Source organism: Phasianus colchicus, chromosome 4 (assembly GCF_987193195.1).
Source record: "Phasianus colchicus chromosome 4, bPhaCol1.hap1.1, whole genome shotgun sequence".
NCBI classification, from domain to species: Eukaryota; Metazoa; Chordata; class Aves; order Galliformes; family Phasianidae; genus Phasianus; species Phasianus colchicus.
The window spans coordinates 27318166-27337849 of NC_143439.1; the positions used below are offsets into that span (position 1 = coordinate 27318166).

Sequence of the window (19684 nt, forward strand, 5' to 3'; positions counted from 1 at the left end):
AAACTGTAATCTGGTCTTCTCCCTGTGGCTGCTCACTCTGTGAGACCACTGTTGGTAGGATCAGTACAACACCCCATAACTGTTTTCCAGAAACCTAATAGCTGCACCCTCAGGGCAGCTGATCTGCGTCCATATGGACAGAATGAGCACCAGTAAAACAGAATGCTGCTGCAGAAAAAGAAATAATCCAGCACTAAATAGGCCAAAATCCAATGAGAGCTGTCACTCATTAACCCCAGAGACCCCTTTTACTGAGTCTCCTTCCTAACACTCAAATACAAAGCTCAGTATATCTGCCAAGTGGAACTGAAAATAGCTACAGCTGCTTTGGTTATGTGAACATTTTGTTCAGTTCTGTTCTGCGGTGTACTGACTCTCTATATTCCCTGAGGACTGAGTGGAGATTAAAGCATGGATCTAAGATGGAAATATAGAGAATTAAGATGATGGCAGTAAAACGCATTGGGGAAGAGGGCTGAAGTCAGAAGACACACTGGAAAGTTTTAGGGGGAACCAGGACAGGTTTAAGCCCTGTAAGGCAAAAGAGAAAAGTAATCGGAGCTCCACAAGTACAGAGAAACTAAAACAGATTGGGACGGAAGCAGAACATGTCAAGCATAAAAAAAATTTAAAAAAATAAGGAACAGCAGACTTCAATTTATCCTCTTTTCTGAAAATAAAGGTACAAACAATGAGAAACAATATATATATATATATATATATTCCAGCAGAAGAGGAGAAAGAAGCAAAACACCAAATTATCACTAAAAGCATACAGTCACTAAAAGACATTTTTGGTAGTTGATAGTTCACATTGACAAAAATAGGAAAAATCACGTATTAATAACCCACACCTTCAGGATTGGGCTTGGGAGGATGCAAACAAACCAGTATTTGCACCTGAACAGCAATGCACAAGCTTTCATTGTGCCACACACCACCTGTAATGCTGAGCATGTGAGAACTTGCACTTAACTTGAGAGAAAGAGGAAGCAGAGGATGAGAACTATTCAGCCAACTTCAGACTGGGGGCTACCAAGTTCACTTCATTTCCCAAGTAGTGTTTAAGTCAAGGTTTAGTTCAGTTAAGACAATGTGATGTTCCCAGGAAAAAAAAAAAAAGAAAAAAAAGCACTTCATAAAGCAAATACTGACTTCAGCTATTTAAAATCCTGTTTTGAATTTACAGCAGCTAACTCAATTGGACATCTCTGCCCTAGAGAACTCCTAACTTTGGTTGTTCTTCCCTGACTCAGAGAATTCCCAAATGCACACAGTACAGGAAATTGGTCTGCCCAGCACTGCAGAAATCCCAGATAGAGCCAGAGGCAAGTGGGCACTCAGAGGTCAGTGTCCAGCTCCACAGCCCTTCAGTGTCCAGACACTCACCAAATTCTGCATTAATTAAACGAAAAGCAACACCTCTCACTTATCTCATAAGCACAGTTATACACACTTTGTGATTCAAAGAGAGCCAGGGAAGAATAATGCTGACATGCCATTTTAGAGGTCAGAAGATACAACAAGAATACACTAGCTCAAGCTTCTAGTCCATACTCTCTGAAAGTGAAAGGTACAGTTTTCAGAAGATGTTTCCACATTAAAAGCAACCTTGTTCAACCTGATCATGAGCCAGAATACCATGCAGATACTGGTGAAGATGCAATACCAATCTCTGCAATTCAGTAAAATCTAAACAAAACCTTCATTGTTAAGATACAGTTAAGACCGTGGGTTAAACAGGATTTCTGAAGATTTTTTAAAAAATTAAAAATTGCTAAAAAGCTTAGCCAGAAACTCATGGGTAGGAAAAAAAAAAAAAAAAAAAAAAAAAGGAAAAAAAACAACCTCAAAGCACAAACAGACTTAAAAAAGAGAACTTCAGAAAAATAAAAGCAGAAGAGTAAAAGTGCTCAGAATTAGTGAACAAATGAAAGAAAAATTGAGGTCAACAATACAGTGAGAACAGATTAAAAACAACCTTGCTACATCTTCAAAATGAAAGAGATATTAATTTTGACCATTAACGAAACAGTTAATTTATGACAATTACAGGATCAAAAGCAGAAAAGTGGTAGAAATAAGAGCATGGACACTACCCAGCTTGAGGTAGTAGACAAATGACAATGTATTAACATCAAGTTCCACTACAACACATAGCAAGTTATTAATTAAACTTACGATTATGGGAATCCACTTGAAAAGCAACATAAAAGTACAAAGTGAGGAGTATGGAAGAAGTACATACTCTCAGAAGTATAAAGGTGTGTAAAGAAATCACAAATGTAATGAAACCAGAAACTGGGATGGTAGAGGGTCAAAGAACAAATTATTAATTTAACAAATCAAAACAGTAAGGTTCTGGAACAAACTTTAAAGAATTGCTGGGAACCAGGGAAGGAACTGAAAGGCTTAAGAAGTTCACAGAAGGAAGGCATGACACTGTTTACAAATCCAAGCAACAGTATTCGTTCACCCTAAGTCCCTTACTCCTCAAGATCTGCTTATTGCTACATAAATACTCGGGAAAGATGACAATAATAAAGAACCAAAACACCAAACCTCTGAGGAGGCAGTGAGAGCAGTGCAGCTGTGCCAAAAAACAAAGAAACAGTTGTAGTAGACACATGATGGTGTAGAGGAAGGGCTAGCAAATAACGACATACCATTTCTGTATCAAGAAGAAGCCTGATCCAGTGCTTGTCTTATAAGAATTAAGAGAAGAAAAGCAAAGACTAGCCAGACTTGCATCAAATTTTTGCAGTTTCTATTGCCGGTGACAACTCCATGGATTATTTTTGTTCCTGTAATGCACTCTACTGTTGCTGGTGACGCAAAACCAAAAGAGCAGCTCAAGCATAACAACCTAACTTTTGTATAACTTTTGATTAGTGTTTACTGCTGGTAAATATGCAGAGAGATAATATGTGGTGGCTGAAAACTATGCACTTATGAAGTTGAGTATTTCTGGGAGACGTCACATACTTGTACCAATATATTCTATTTACAGTTGAGCATTTTAGGGCAAGAGGGGCCTCAGGTGACTATCACATCGCACTGCCTGCATCACAGTGACTCAGAGTGGTCCAGCTGGTGCAACATAAAATGCTCCCAACAAGCCCCAATAAGACCGGTTATCTGTACAACAGATCCTACTGTCTGGAAAGCCTAGCTCAAAGCTGATGGCTCCACTGCTGAGTTACTGTTGGCTGCAATATCTACACAGCATACTTAGTATTCCATGGGGCTGCTATGCCCTGATCCTCACAGAAACAGGGCACTTACCTGTGGGCAGTCCTTTTCCCCTCAGCCTCTCCCGAATTGCCTGGCTCCTGTCTGGCTGCAATTTTTTATCTCCATTGCAAGAAAGTTGATCCATCTGCAAAACAGGCAGCAGCACAAAGTAAGGAACAAGCCAGATGGATTCAGCATGACTTCAGGATATGCATCTGAGACCACTATGGCCATCACTGGCTGACCAAGCCAGATCAGTCCCTCACATTGACCTCAGATGCCCTTTTCACATCTGCTGACAAGAATAAGATGAGCAGAAAAGGAGAACATTTGCTAAGCAAAAAGGGGCATTAAGAATCTAAAGGTGAATGACTCATTCTTCTCCTTGGTTGGTTCTATAGCTAATGGCCTGATTTAAAGTTTGGTTCTTTATTTTAATAGCTTCAGTGATAAAGGTCTTGCAGGTCTTCATTTTATTCCATCCCAGGACAGACCCACTTAGCAACTTGGACCATGAAAATCGGATACTGTGATGAAGGGCACCAGGCTAACAGACATAACCTCACAGTCCAGGCAGTGCTTTGTGGAGCTCAGGCTCAGCGCTGCTTCTAGAAGCCAGTCATCAACAACTTCTGCTGACTATCATACAAACACAGAGACCTATCACCTCATGCAGAAACTTCCCAACTAAATGTACAAAGAATCTATATAATCATTAAATAACGACAGACATTTTTAAATGAGAGTACTCTGAGGTCAAACACTTTTCTTGTAATCACAGTACTGTGCATCTAGACATTTATTTTTCTACGTTTACATAATCCCTCTGAGATAGAAGCGTTTCAACAGGATAAAACAGAATAAAACCAAGACCATAATGGCATATAATTCCAGTAAAAACATACTGCTTGGCATTTGTTGGAATTATAAACAGAACACGAGGAAAATAAGTACTGAGAAAAGAACAATCTTAGTAATACCGACAACACAAGGCCTTTGGCTGTTTTCAGAGCCTGAAATTATGTGGCTATTCCATAAGTATGTTGTGATGGTTCAGATGAAGGGAGATGCCTCTGTCAAGAACAGTAACTTTGCAGGACAACTACACGCAGAGTATTTCACTTCTTAAAACAGCTCAATGCATTTTTTATCACCTGACAATAAATTCCCCTAAAATAATCATATCCCAGAGGTGAGGAGACATGCAAGACAATTACCAAACTGATAACTCAGTCCTTCTCCTCATTAATCAGTGCCCCTCCAAAAGTCAAGCACACATTTAAAAAAGAAAATTCACAGTGATAATTTTAGCAGCATTTTAAATAGTGACAAGTCTAGTGCTTGCCCCAGACAACATGTTTTTCCCTAGTTTTCTTCCAGTGAACAACCATTTCGGAAAAGTATCTTTCTCAGAAACAGCAGCTGTGAATCTATATTCCAGAAAGAATTGTTGACTGCACAAACTGGTAAGTGGAGAAAGAAACAATTATCTCCTGGGATTTCAGAATTTTTTCTCCTTTCAGCATTCCCTCTTATCAGAATTACAGCATGGTAGAACAAGAGGAAAAATGACCATAGATTGACTCTGATTTAGCATCTTCTCTCTCTTCCTGCCCACCTCCTTTAATCCTCAAATGTTTATGAACACTTACCCCAGACAGGCTTCCCAGGACCAGTCTGACTAACTGCTTCACATATGAAAAAGATGGGGCACAGTTACTGTTCCTGATGTGAGCACTGCAGGCATCCAGAACGGTCCGTACAGATACTCGGGCATAAATGACATCTTCACACATGCCAAGGAGGATGCTGTTGAGATGATCTCCAAGTTTGATAGGCTAATGACAAACAAAAATGGACAGGAAAATTAGTTTCAACAGCAACTTGCAGCACACATGGAAACAAAAGACATTCAACATGATAAAATGACTATTCATGAGATTTATCGCCTACATTAAGTGAACGCCAATGAGAAAGTCACCATCTGGGTTTGGAGTAAGTTAACTGTTTTTACTGTTTTTCAACATTATGGAAGTCACAATCATAAAAACTAAATCCTCACTGCAATACTTTTTTAAGCCTTTGTCCACTGCTCTACTGTTCTGTAATTCCACATTTCAATATTCTGTGCCAGCTGGGCTAGCATTTCTAAAGTCCAGTGAAACCACCAAAAATCAACAAAGAAGTAAGGACTACAGCAGCAACAATGCTGCTGAAGGAAGCAAAGCTCTGTAGTTTCAGGACAGTGCCCACAAGACTGAGAACAATCTAGGTTTAACTCTTCTCTCCATGCAGTTAATCCAGAAGTGTCAGTGAATTTGATTACACAGGATATGCAACAGTCAGCATTAATACCTCTTCTCAGATGCCACAAGCACTTGAGACTTCAGCTTTCTGATCTGTAACTGTCCCAGGTGGGGTAGTCACCTCACAGGCACAGGCTCTGTCATCTGCTTTTTGACAAAAAGCATTTGGAGATAGCACCTGCCTCAAGATATTCTCCCAATACTGCTTTGCTTAATACTGTCCCTTTCACTTACTACAAGACAGGACAACAAAGAAATGTGAGAGCTCTCTAAAAGAACAGTGGGGTTTAGGGGCAAACATGGCAGATATTGCAAAGAAGTATTGCTACAACCACCGCTGCACTGAATTCTCTGACTTCTGCACTCACACAGAGACTTCCAAATCAACAGAACTAAGAACCCAGCTACCACTCAGTTACAGAAAAACATTAGAAATGGAGCACTTAAACTGCCAGACAGCATTTCAAATTTCCTTCCTTACCTTTACAGGTAACACCCATAAATGGGACCAAACTAAAACATGAAACAGAAATACCTTAACTCCCCAAGCTGCACAACACTGTCAAATCCCTCAATAGTAAATCTGCTATTAAATGCTCTCTTTATGCAGTTCACCTGATTTTCACTCTTTACGACGCTGACTGCTGACAGCTTAGCTGGAGGGGGAGGAAGCACACAAGCAGCAGATGAATTACATGTTGCAGAATTCTTCCAAAAATGAGTGGTGGGTGTGAAAGATGACCTCTTGAGAAATAAGATTCAGCTCTAAGCAGCCTGAATCTACAGTGGCTGACAAGTCAGTAGTTACTCCCTATTCCAAACAACATATATCCCTTCTTGGCCATTGTGTAATGTAGCTGCATACGCTGAGTCCATGCTCACCAAAGTAACAGCAGCAGAGATCACAAATTGCTTTACTGTGGGTAAAGTCATGTTACTTAAATATTTGTTTTTATACATAAGTCTGAACCAAAACAAATTATTTTCTCCTTCATCAGCAGCATTAATTATAGACTTTCAGCCTGTGACACTAAAGACCAACCTAAATATATCTTCACAGAAACAAACACAAACATGGTATCAGCACCTTCTTTCTGTGTGATAACAATACCCTCACACATCACAGGAAATACAGAAGTGTTTCAGAAGTACAGAAAATAATCCACACTCTCTGGCGTCCCACGAGGAGAGAGTGTTCATTCACATGCAACAGTGGTCACAAAATTGCATCTGAGACTGCGGTAAACAAAACCAAATGAAACTTACTTGGCTTTGAGGAACCTCATGGTCAGCTCCCCAGAAGAGTGTCATACCGAGAGAATAAATATGGACCTGTAGTAAGACAAAACACATTTGTCAACTCAGGAGAGTTGAACTGGAAACGTAAAGCACCTTAAAGCAGAGCAAAGAACTCAGAGTCATTTTGCGTATACACTTTCTTGGCAGTTAAGCTTAACTGACTTTCAGATTTTTCTTCCCCTTTTCCACAAAGTCTGGAGAAGCAAACTCTACTGCAACAAAATGGATGCATCTCATCAGTGTCTCTGTCTTCTCTGTTCACTTTAAACTTTCCTCTCACGTTGAAGGCAGAAGCCTCTGTAATCCATGCCAGCAGCCTCAGATAGGGCACAGACCACAAGGTGGTACCTGAGGCATCATAATGCTTTGGTTTGAAGGCACAGCAGGCCTTGACAAGACTCAGACAGCCAAGGGATGGATAGGAATCAGAGGAGAAAATGCAAGGAATGCAAGAGTATCAAAGGTATAAAGCAGTCAACTTAATCTATCAGTGATGTTGTAAGATATAAATGTGTTAATCATTATACCTATAAACTAACAGCTAATGTCAACAGCAGTGATATTAACATATGGTTTCAACATATTAAGCTCATCTGGAGTTATTCTATAGCCTTCAAATACTGCAGATTTAAGACCACAAATATACACAGTCACAGGTCACTGTGTCATTTACAACACAAATAAGTAACTGGAAAAAACAAGTTTCTGGACTGTAAGGAACATAGCCTACAAATGACTCTTGCTATCAGATTGATTGCAGTATATGTGCAACTTTAAATAACTGTACAGACAATGAGCAGCAATTATGAGGACAACGATAAATTAAGAATAAGTCATTGAAAGAAGTCTCTTCACCAATGAAAAGCAACACATCTTACTTAAGTCCTAAATACATATGTTGACAAGCTCTGTCCTAGAAACTTCATATGAAGTTTCATAAAGTCACTGAGTGGACAAAGGCAACACACAGACTTTTTTTGCAACCTGTGAAATGGTCATTTTCTTCATCCCATTCTAAGCCTGTAGAATTGGTGGAAATTGCACAGCTAGAAGTAGCTGAAGGTTGGACATGAGAATTGATCTCTGCATTGGGAAGTCTCTTCATGTACAGAAAACAAAATATATTCTCAAAGACTCAGAAAAAGGATATAGAAATGATTTCCTGTTTAGGCCAGACTGCTTGAAAGGCAGTACAACATAACTGTCACCACTGCACTGCACAGACATGTAGCCCCTAACACATGTAAGAGGCATGTTCAGATTTCTCTTGTAAAATAGGAAGTGTTTCCTTATAATGTATTCCAAAGAGCAATACACAACTTTGAGACAGGGTAAGGAAGTAATTACTAAATAATAGTAGAAGCAACATCACATCATACTAAAAATTGCTCTCTGAAATTCAGTGCCTTTTATTCATATATAACATTGGAAATCAATGTACTCAGAGAAGTTCCAATCCTAGGCTTCTGCCACTTCAATCCCAGGGAGCAGTCTCTCTCCAGTTACTTGCAAGCTACAACTACATACAAAACAAAAATGTATCCACTACATGCCACCTAGAAATACATAGTTTCAGTTTAAAGTAACATCTCACACATTAAACCCAGCAACTTTCTCCTATTTCATACACAGTAACTTCAAAACTAGATGAATAGACACATTGCTGCCAGACTGGTGTTTGGCATGGCCCTTGACAGCCATAGCATAGGTGAGATACATAGGGAGATAGGAAATCCCAAAGCAATCTGTTCACAAAGGCATCACTGACTGAGCTTTGTACAGCACAGCATCAGGCTCCTTACATGAGATAATGCAGGCATGAAAAGGAGGCAAAAACCATCTATGAAAAAATGTGTTGCAAATAAATAAAACAATAACAAAAAAACCACCCTGAATTCAACTAATCTCAAACAATCAGTAAACAAGAGGTGATTTTGCTCTTGTAATACTGACCCTTGTATTACTTTGTAATACTGAACAAGCACAGATATTTAAAATACTCTCCACAAGACATAACCTTTGATTGAAGATGAACCTCTTTGAAATTACAGCAGTAATTTGAAACATTTTACTTCATTTTTGTTTTACAATAATTCCAATAATTTCCACAATCTAGAAACCAATGCCAAATTCACTTCACAAAATCATCTTTCACTATAACTTCAGCTATATTGTATTGCAATTGCATCAAATTTGATTTACATTCAATTTGATTGAGTGTCCTAGATTAATCAGAAGGGTATTCATTGCCTGACCACCGTGTTGTCTGATAGTAGCAATGCATATACCATTCCAAGTAACAAGTGAGGTCACAGCTGCAGAGCTGAAAGCTATCCTGTCACTGTCTGGTCAGAGAGCAGAAGAAATAGGAAAACACAGAGCCCAAATCCCAGACCAGACCTATTTCAGAACAAGATCCAAAGAGGAAAACACTCAGATTTCCATTAAATGACTTTAGCAAACCACAGAAGTAGGAAGAAAAAAAAAAAAAGTTTAAATACGTTTGAAGCTAACACAAAGCAAGACTTAAGAACCATGAAGTCAGCTCATCTGGAGAAAAACAAACACTGTACACTCCAACACATAGTTTAATACTGATGTAAAGGGAAACAGCTAGTAAAAAGAAGCATGTGCAAGTAAGTTACTGAATGGCCTTGATGCCTTCAAACAATACCATAATATTACAGGGGTGTTCATACAAAACACCAGGAAGAAACAAAAAGATAATTATTTACAGTTCTGCTTTTATGCCAGGAGAAAAATTTCCTTAGTTTGGCCAGGTTATTCTCTAAGTGAGGAGTTTTGCCATTGTTTTACCATTATTAGAGTGCTTTACCAGTATAACTTTATTGTAAAGTTTTCGTACCAAATTTACTTCTCTTTCCTACTTCAGGCAGTTTTCTTCTTTCACATAAGCAAAGAAATACATCCAAAAGGAGGGTATCGTGGAAGAACTACACACAGACTAAAATTCTGTGCAGTTCCCACATCTGGGGTTGCAGTCCAGCATCACAGTCACTCCTGTCCTTGGCATGCTATCCAATGTAACTTTAACACAACACTACTGTACACTGTTGCCACCATGAAAACATGGTATCCTTAAATTCTTCTAACACAAAGGACTATTTCTAGGAAATCAAGAGAAGAATCTCCCTTATTTGACTGCAGGATGAATAATGTAACATCTAACAACTTAGACTGTGGCTGTCCTTAGCTGCACCCAGCCCCAAATGCTGCACGGGGAGCACCACTCTGTGTTTCATCTGACAAGTGTTAAATGAGAACAAGAATGGCAGCAGCAACACTTCTCTCAAATGTTTTTATATCATCCCATGGTATCCCAACAGTTCATTTTTTACCCTTCTCCCACAGTGTGGACAAAACGTGCAGAAATTTAGTAGAGTTTGTGAATCAATTTAGTTCATCCTAAACCCAAAGTCTGAAGCTTCAATCACAAACTAAAGGGTTCTGTTTAGTTAATAGGTGACTCTGAGTAATTTGGTTATGTAAAGCCAAAGCTTATAAATTCCCACACATAGCTGTTTCCCAATGGAAACATCATCACAATAGCTGCAGCCTGGAGTCTCATTTCCAGCAAGAAAAGCTGTGTTGCTGTCATGAAATAAACTCACACTGCTGTAACCAGAGATTAATCAGCACTGCATATGCGCAGAATGCCAGTGTTTGATCACTGCTTATTGATATGCTCTGTGCCCATGTTTATAAACCACAGAGGTCCTTCTGGTGATTTTTTCCCCCAAAGATTAAGAAACGTCACAACATGGCTTTTAATATTAGATGTTCTGAATGAATACTGGCATGAAACAAAGAATGCCATCAGTCCTGAATTTCACAAATGTGCCATTCAGAAACTTGTGTCTGATGTTTTTAAAGGCCTGTTTTGTATGCTAGCCTCCCAGCTTACACTAGAGACAAAATTACTGTCTTCAACAATGTTGTCTCTCTTGAAGCAAGATAAACAATTCCAATACTATGACTGCAGAATTTGGCAGCTGTATTCTACTTTACTGAATCTGATCCTGGCATTCATTTCAGTGTTATTTTTACTTTTCTTTTAAGACTTTCAACTTATGTTGCTGGCTGCCTGGTTTGTCATAGATCAAGTAATATACATTATTATGCTATTAATTTTACTATGGTGCAGAGAAAGAGCCTGTAACTGAGAATGCAGTGATTTTTATCTGATATAGTTGTGGAAAAAAAAAAAAAACCAAACAAAAAAAAACAACTACATACAAGATTTAGGGGAAAGCAGAAGTAGCACAGTAGTACACGCCATGTATTCTACAGACAGAAACATGTTTTGATAGTCCTTATGCCACCACCAGCTTCCTTGGATGTAAGAGCAGAGTGCTGCTCCTTCTGGAGAAATGTTATCAAACCTCATGCTTGTTCCCAGCTTAAAACAATGCTAGCTTTGGCTCCTATCCTTCCCTTAGGATTACTGATATTGAGAAGCCAAGGAGAACAGAACTCAGCATCCTTTTACTCCAACCTCTAAATATCTTTGACAAAGACAAAGCAGAGCATTACCATTTGCAACAAATGGTTGGTAGGCAAACATATGAGAGGCAACAGTTGTCATGACTATTTGTATCAATGACCTGGAGCAGATTTCATACACAAACATTACCTACCTGATCATCAACCCTTGGGGAAGAGAAGAAAAGGAAGGTGGAAAGGAACAATTCTACACACAACTGATGAGTATTTTTAATAATTAAAATAAATTTTCTGAGATGAGCAAAAATATCTGATTTTTTTTAAGTCTTGTCATGCTTGAGAAACTGTTTTGCTTACCTCTTACATGCTGTTTGCCTTTGAAAGAAATTGTTGATGTTACTTTTAGAAAAACAAGGTGAAATGTTGCTTCCCATTAGCTAGATGGGCAGTGAAGAAATCATGTAGCCACTGCTCAAGCATGGCTGTTAGAACACATGCAGATCTGCACACAGACACTTATTCCTATAGGCACAATACAGCCACAATCTCTACCCCACTTACACGTACAAAGAAAAAAACAGAAGGGTCCCTCCCCTTTCCCAAAAGAAATCAATGAAGCACACAGATAAAGAATTCTTTAGACAAAAAGGTCCATTTAAAGACAGCACTCTGCAGTGGAAGAGGCACAGTACCTTCTCAACATCTGAGAGAGATGACAGGGACTGGTTCTGCAGAACCTCGGGTGCTGTGAACGCTCGTAGGTCTTGGTGGGAAACATTGTCATCAGTAAATGATACACTGCCAGATGGAAGCAAGAGGAGAGACCATGGAGAAATGATGAATCCCAGAGTGGCAGGATCAGCTGTATTTGAAAGAAGGGAAAAAAAAATATCTGCAAATTAACATACAATTGTTTTGTGTCATTTCTTGATGTAACTTTATTTGCTCAAACACATATTCAATATCAGTACAATTCCCTTTTCACCTATGGTGCTTCATAACCACTACAATAGTCCCTCTGCCCCAACTTCTCCAGGTTATTTCATCTCTGAAACACCAAAAATGATCAAATGCTATAGGAGCCATGTCATGAAAGCCAACTCCAAAGCAAGAATGGAATTAATTGCTCTCCTAACAGTACTGGTGTAGCAGCAACGACCTGGATAGAGAAGATCAGGTTAGCAGAGTAAAGGAAGATCCTGCATTAGACTGGCTGGGCCAAACAGAAACGGTTTTGGGGAACTTCAGTTTTATCTAGTTCAAAGCAAGAAATAATTTCACTACTGAAAAGAAACAAAATTCTAGTCAACACTGGAAGAAGGCAAAGAACTAACCCAAACCCTTCTCTAGGATTCTCCTTCCAAACTTCAGTTTGAAACAGCAAAACAAGCACTGAAATCAGAGAACCAAACCGGCTAATAAAACTTTCCTTTTCCATTTTCTTGAGTTGAAATTCTCTTTTCTACATCTCACAGCAAAACAGCTTCATTTCACCAAATGAGGCACAAGCTTTTATGTCAGTAAAAATAAAAAGTGAACTCATTACTTTTCCAGAAGCACTAATACAGATGCTCTGTTTTCTACTACACAACTTACCAAAAAGTTGAGGAAACGTTTAAAGGACTTGAAAGTCTTTCTCCTCTATGTCATAAGCACAAGCTACAGAATGATCGTTTCCCTCCTCATCATCACCACAAACATTTTCCACTCTCCTATCAGTTTAGGATGTTCCTGCAGTGCTGGTGACCAGGCTGTGCAACTATCTTGTAAATCTAGAATATTTCTAATCTCCTAGCAAATGTATTGAATTACTGCATATAGGTATCAGATGTAAAAGGATCTACTGAGTAATTCCTTCCATTTCTTCAACTCCACTTCCTCTCAAAGCAGCTAAGAAACTGCTTTAAGGCTTCCCTCATTCTATGATGTGGGAAGCAGGACTGTGTAATGAGTACAGTTATCTAGAAGAAGTTCCCAAATTCAAACTCATGAAAGCTCAGCAAGTATCCCTTCCTATCAGTGCATGCAGAGGAATCCATTCAGTAGAGAAGACAACACATACACTGCTGTCAAACCCTAAGCACAATTTCCCTTTGAAAGGAAAGAGAGACCATTAAGGTTAGAAATCATTCTAAAATAGACAGATCCTACAGACTGCTTCCATTCATTATTTCAAGTTTAAGCTCCCTTGAACCTGCAAAAACTTGCACTTCTCACTTCAATATTTTTCTTCTTCATGAGCTTTTATTTTCCTGAGAGTTATTAAAGTTTACAATTAAACAAAGAAGTTCACATTTAATAATAATTTAAACAAACAAAACACTCATGTGATAAGTCAAAGCCAAAAAAAAAAAAAAGCATATACACACACACACACATTGTATATAAAAATATTTTTAAAAGTTTGTTATGATTTTCCTAATTCATTTTAAAATGCCAGTGTATTATGCTACTAGCCAGTATGAAAAGCTCCAGATTCACAGCATAGAAATGCTTTCTCCCTGCTCTTCATGAAACACAAGGGTGGCTCAATCTTGCTGCCTCAAGGAAACATATTTTGCTGTTCCCGCTTTGTCCTCTGGATCCCAAACAGATCAGTAATTACTGCAGTAGGTATCTCTGATCATGGTGGCTAAATCAATTCAAGCTCTTGTACAGAATTGCTGAGTTCCCCATAAAGATCAACACAGTTTGTCACAGGCAACAACAACCACATGCACACTCCAAACAAAAGCACCCTAAAACCATACAAAATCCAAATACGGAACCCTACTTGATAATCTCTCTCTTCTTGTAAAGAAGAGAGAATATACAACAACATCAAATAAATTTGGGAAAGACAAGAAAATGTAAACTTCATGCGGACATTAATAATCAATTCTTAGACTGCAATACATGCATCACTTCTTCCTCGGGGCAATCTGACTGACCCTTGGCTACAAAATGATTTAAGCCCAGCATCATTTGCAACGGCCAAGACAAAACATCTGCTTGATACAGATGTAAAAATAATCAATTTTGTCCAAGGTGATGGTTTCACTGGAATGTATAACAAGACAAATCACAAGAATTAAGTAAGACCATCTCTTCATTCACCTTCTCTCACTGTGGCAAGCTTCCAAAGTTGGAGTTCAGACTCACAATATGAGACCTTCTCTAATACTTAGAATTATAAACAAGACGAGCTGAAGAAAACTCACTGAGCAATTACCCGAAACATCAGATATGGCAAAAGTAAAAGAAAGTCACTACAGCCAACTGATTTAGACAACAACATTATCTGCCTCTCCCAGCCCCAAAGACATTTTGCACTGTAACTCTAACCCCGCTTCCTCCAAAACAAATAGAACTGTTATCCACTATTATGGCAGTACACAGAGATGATAAACTAAAGAAATATAGAGATGAAGAGACCCTCCCATCAGGCATTACATTCTTAAGTGTTACATTTTATTGTAAAGCACTTCTAGAAAGAAAACATCAGCTGGCCACCAGCTTCCCAAAGTAAAACTGCAACTAGCTACTGCATTTTGACCAGCTATGTGTTGATACAAAAATAAACACTGAAAACTATTTTAAGGTTACTGCTTAACAGTTTCAACTTGAATAAAGATGAGCCTTTATCCTTAATGATTTGGACCATGAAGACTTTAAATAACTCTGAACACTTTGTATTCCGAAGTGTATTACAGAAACCAGAGATTATGAGAATGGAAATGTGACTGAGTTTTAACAATATTAAAAAACAACCCATTTAGCCTGAAGTCCTGAAAATATTGATTTACTCCAACTCATGCTTTTGTGCCCTGTAGATGGAAAGATTGAATTTACTGACCTGTGTAAAATACTGACCCATGTAAAATACTTCCGTTCTACAGTCTGCATGATCTGAAGCTATGGACAATGAACGTGGTTAAGAGTAGAAAAGGGATTGATTTTGCCAAGATTCTTCTGTTGGCACTTCCCTAGCTTCATCTTCTAGTATGTTTTAACCAATATATTGGATCAGATTGCCTACATCATAATCTTCAGCCTATGTTTACAAAGGATGAGAATAAAGTAATTAATTCTCTTATTCCTTCCGTGAGGCATCCATAACAAACCTACTAACAAAAGCTCCTACTATGCAAATTTATCCTAAGAATAATATTTTCAAGTAACTTTGCTCTTCCATCTCACTGCCTGTGCCATGGAAAACATCACAGATTTGTCTGAGTTGTACTAGATGGCCTTTAAGGGTCCCTTCCAACTCCCCTACAGTGAACAGGGACGCCTACATCTACATCAGATGCTCATCTCCTCTTTTAATCTTTCAGAAGAATTTTTCAGAGTCATAAGGGAAATCTATTCCCCAGAATAACGGAGAAAACAACAAAGAGAAACCTGAGACCCTCTTTCAGAAGCACTGGAATTCAGGGTACAACTCCTGGTCAGTTATATGTCCAGGAAACTTTCAGCTGTGCTGGAGATGCCAGCCCTGAGTTAACTCTGTAAGTATGCAGCATGGTAACAAAACCCTTGTGAGAGCACAGCTTATCATCAATGCCAAGACACAAATAAATAGTGTGGTCTTACTTAGAAAGAGAGACTGAACTGGTTTTGAGTGCAATAAAATCTGGAAGATTATTCAGCTAAATAGCATCTGCCAAACAAATTGAAGACTTTGAAAACAGTCTTTTAAACAGTTTAACAGCACAGAAGTAGCCAAAGCAAAAGAACCCAAACAATACTATAAGAAAGTTCAGGCAGTAGTTTAAAATTGATCAAAGTTACAATATTGATGGCTGGTAATTCTGAATTCCTAAGCTATTTAAACAATTCAAGGTCCTTTAACTGTGTTTTCTCTCAACTTTTCCTCCCTTAGGCTGTAGCCCTTAGCAAAAGTAGTAGGAAATGACATACATAAAGTAGAGAAAGCAATGTACTCAAACCTGCCAGCAATAGGTGGCTGAAAAATGTGGATTTCTCCCTCTCTTACTGTATTTACCCTCCAATCAACAAGAAGAACCCACTCCATCTCCTCTTCCCCAAACAGCTCCAATTACCAGGACTCACCATTAGTTTCCACCAACATCTTTCACTTTGGCTCCTTGCCTTTCATTACACTCACTCAAGCTAAGTGCATGCAACTGGGTGACTCAACAAGGTTTACAGGTGCTTGAAAAAACATCACTGTGTTTCTTTGCACACACTTTCAGATAGTATAATTTTTCTTTAGAGAAACAATTCTCCATTTCCATTTTTGTAAAGTGACTGCATTTACCCAGCCAGCTCTCCGATTAGCAGAACTGTTTTCTCCCCTTCTCTTCCTCCTGTACTGAGTACACTGTTTGATTTGAACCACATGGTGTAACTACTTCCAGAACTCATAAAGCATGCTAGCACAGGAGTGGCTGAAGCAACAAAATCTTTCCCACTTTCAAGCTCTGATAAGCTTTCCCCATTTCAACCTATTTAACGAGAAGAAAGCCTGGTTTATTACTAAGTGCCAAGAGCACAGCATGCTCCTAACGCCTATGTGCTCACAGCCGAGATACTGCACTTCAAAGACCTCTTCCTCTGCCTTCACACAGTGCTGAATACAAGATTCAGCATGTCTGACACAGCTGATTCACCTTCTAAACAACAAAATAGTTAGTGAAGATAATTAAACAGATGTAAGAGAAGGGCAGGTCTGGTATCAGCCTTTTCAAATCAGTAGATTTAAACTTCACAACTGCAATCAGGAGCACTGGATTGTCTTTCTCCTCCATTTAACAGCTTATAGCTTGCTGACATGACAACTACCAGCCTTGATCTTCTACACCAGTGATTAGCAACTGAGCATTTCCATCCTATCTTTCACTGCTTATAATGATTGAAATCAATTTGTAAAGTATTTTAATGGACTCAACAACTGTTAGAATTGTAAATATAAATAAGCATAAAAATATGTATATTTATTGATCAATCATTGAATTAGATATGGTGTAACCTGTGATTAACAGAGGAAGACATAGAATTTCATTATGTACTTGTATTTGGTGCTTTGATGGATAAGTAGACAGACTCACTAAGACACATAACACTTACAAGTCATGTCATCACATCTTTAACAGAAGCTTGTCTAAAATATTTTTCTCGTATTTCCTGAAACCAATTTTAATTAACAAATGAACTGAAGGATGCTTTCTCAGTTGGTATGATTGCAAGAATTCTCAACTTCGAACAAGCAGAGAAGGCTATCAAAATTTGACCAGGATTTCACAAATATATAAATGGTCTCTTAGGCTGGTCATTCCTCTATGTATGCATTGCTGCTGGGCTGATGTGAGGAAGCTGCAAATAGATGACAATATAAGCAATGACAATTTCCAATGCCATTTAATCCTAATTTCAAATTGATTAGGCTGTAGTTCTGAATTGTTTTTTTCTTTTTCTTTTTTTTGACAGGGAGAGGGGCGTATGGAGGGAAGGTGTTATTTTGTTTTGCTTTTTAAACTGAGGAAACTTAATATAGAAAATACTCACCAAGATTAGATTTTGTTACAGAACAAGATGTGCAGGGAATCTAGAGCTACACAAAGAGTGAGAGAAGAGCATCACATCTCTGAGACTGACAAGAGCCAAATGTGGAGAATGTACCTCAGCCAGGAGTGGCTGTACACATCTGAACAACTCTGGAAACATAACCTCTGCCACTGAGGCAAATCTGTCAAGCTGTACGTCATGACTGACAATTAATTGTGACAAACAGGACTCCTCTAGGATTCCCTGTATACTACAGGCTCTCCACAAAGAGCAAACGAAATTGAGACAGACAAGAAAGCTCATGGAAACCTCTGCATTCTTTATTCCATCAGCTCTGCAGCACATCCTTACAAGCCAGCACAGAAACTGATATTCAAGATGACCAAAAAAGATGTCTAGATTTTTTTCCTTAGAGAAGCCAAATCTTCATTAAATACTAGTTATCTGCATCTTGCTGGGAGGAATTAAACTGCCTTTGTCAACCACTGTTATACTGTAAAGCTCTTTCATTTGAGTGTCTTTTAAAATGCACTTTACCACAGGGCTATATTCCAGGTTAATTAACAGCATGCGACTGAAAACAGTTTGCTGAACTAGCAGAACAGCTCAGTAAAACACTCTCATATCCAAAAAGAGACAGATTCTTCTGGCACTGATTTTATCTAAAGTTGTGTTTTGGTATTCACTGATAGGAAGTGAGACCAGAAACAGCTTCCATCTCAGCCAGTCTTGACTGGCAGACACTGTCCTACCTTAAAAGCATACAGCAGAAGTCCTGGGGCAGCTTTGCTTTCTGTGTTCTCATCTTTCTACATTGTTCCTCCAAAGGAGGGATGCACTGTGTTCCCACTCTCATCTTGCTGGCAGCCTTCACTGTAATTACAACTCTTTTCTGCACTGCTAGGAAAGGGTGAGCTCCTGTTTCTAGTGAAGACTTCATTCTTGCAAAACACTCTCTCTAGTCTACAATTTTTAAGCAGTTTCACTCTTACATACTTAGGGTACAGGCTTCTTTCAGGTGTTGAAGTGTCCAGCTCTGTAATCATTCAAGATATCTCTTAAGTGAAGTTATATGTAGTTCTTTATGTTCACTGTCTTAAATAAATAAATTGTTCTCCAATTCTCTTTTAGAGGTATCAAAGAAAGAGACTGGAAGGAAGATGCCAGCTTCCTCTTCTTGCAATACAAGGAGCAGAGAGAGTTGGTCAAATAGCAACAATAAAGTGAACGTTCCTAATAGGGAATATTTCTCACCCCATGTGGACTGCTGCTAGCACAAGGCTGCAATTCAATTTGTATACAATACCCAAAATTACCCATAATTTACATTCAAAAAAAAAGTATTTCAGAAAAGCTGGTAACATTTCCTGATCAAAAAATTAAGACAATCTTTATCAAAAATCTAATTCTTTATCAAAGTTTCTGCCCACATCTGTCTTCTTTTGATTCTTGTAAACCATCCAGCAGAGATCACATCTAGAGGTAGTGTCATATATGAGACAGATCTGGCGTTTGTAGAGATACTCAGTTTGTCTAAAGCATATCTTAAAAACAAAACACAAAAAAAAACCAAAACAACTACAGTGTTTAATCTTGCTAGAACCATAAGCAAAATCCATGCAAAAAATACAACAGAGTTTTCCCTCGGTAATGAAAACGTGCCCCTTGCATAGCAATAAGGCAAAATGATGACAATAACAGACATTTTTGAAGTGAGAGCTTCTGATTTTTCCTGAATAAACTTGTATAAGCAAACATATGCATGCCTAAATACAGGCAGATAATATATCTCCATTAATTTTTTCAAATGCTGGACATACAATGGAAATGCAGCCTCTATCCAAGCCCAGATTAATGGTGACACCAATGTC

General features: G+C 38.4%; 1 protein-coding gene across 9 annotated transcripts in view; it reads right to left on the minus strand.

Annotated features, from left to right (window-relative positions):
• The window catches only part of PTPN13 (protein tyrosine phosphatase non-receptor type 13), a 106254-nt gene that overhangs the window by 64064 nt on the left and 22506 nt on the right, over positions 1-19684 (minus strand). For all 9 annotated transcript variants that reach the window (XM_090138974.1, XM_090138978.1, XM_031596663.2 and 6 more), the window contains 4 exons: positions 11996-12165; positions 6807-6872; positions 4887-5072; positions 3286-3379 (listed from right to left, as the gene is read on the minus strand). In XM_090138974.1, coding sequence (XP_089995100.1) covers positions 3286-3379; positions 4887-5072; positions 6807-6872; positions 11996-12165 — 516 coding nt within the window. The remainder of the gene's footprint in view (positions 1-3285; positions 3380-4886; positions 5073-6806; positions 6873-11995; positions 12166-19684) is intronic.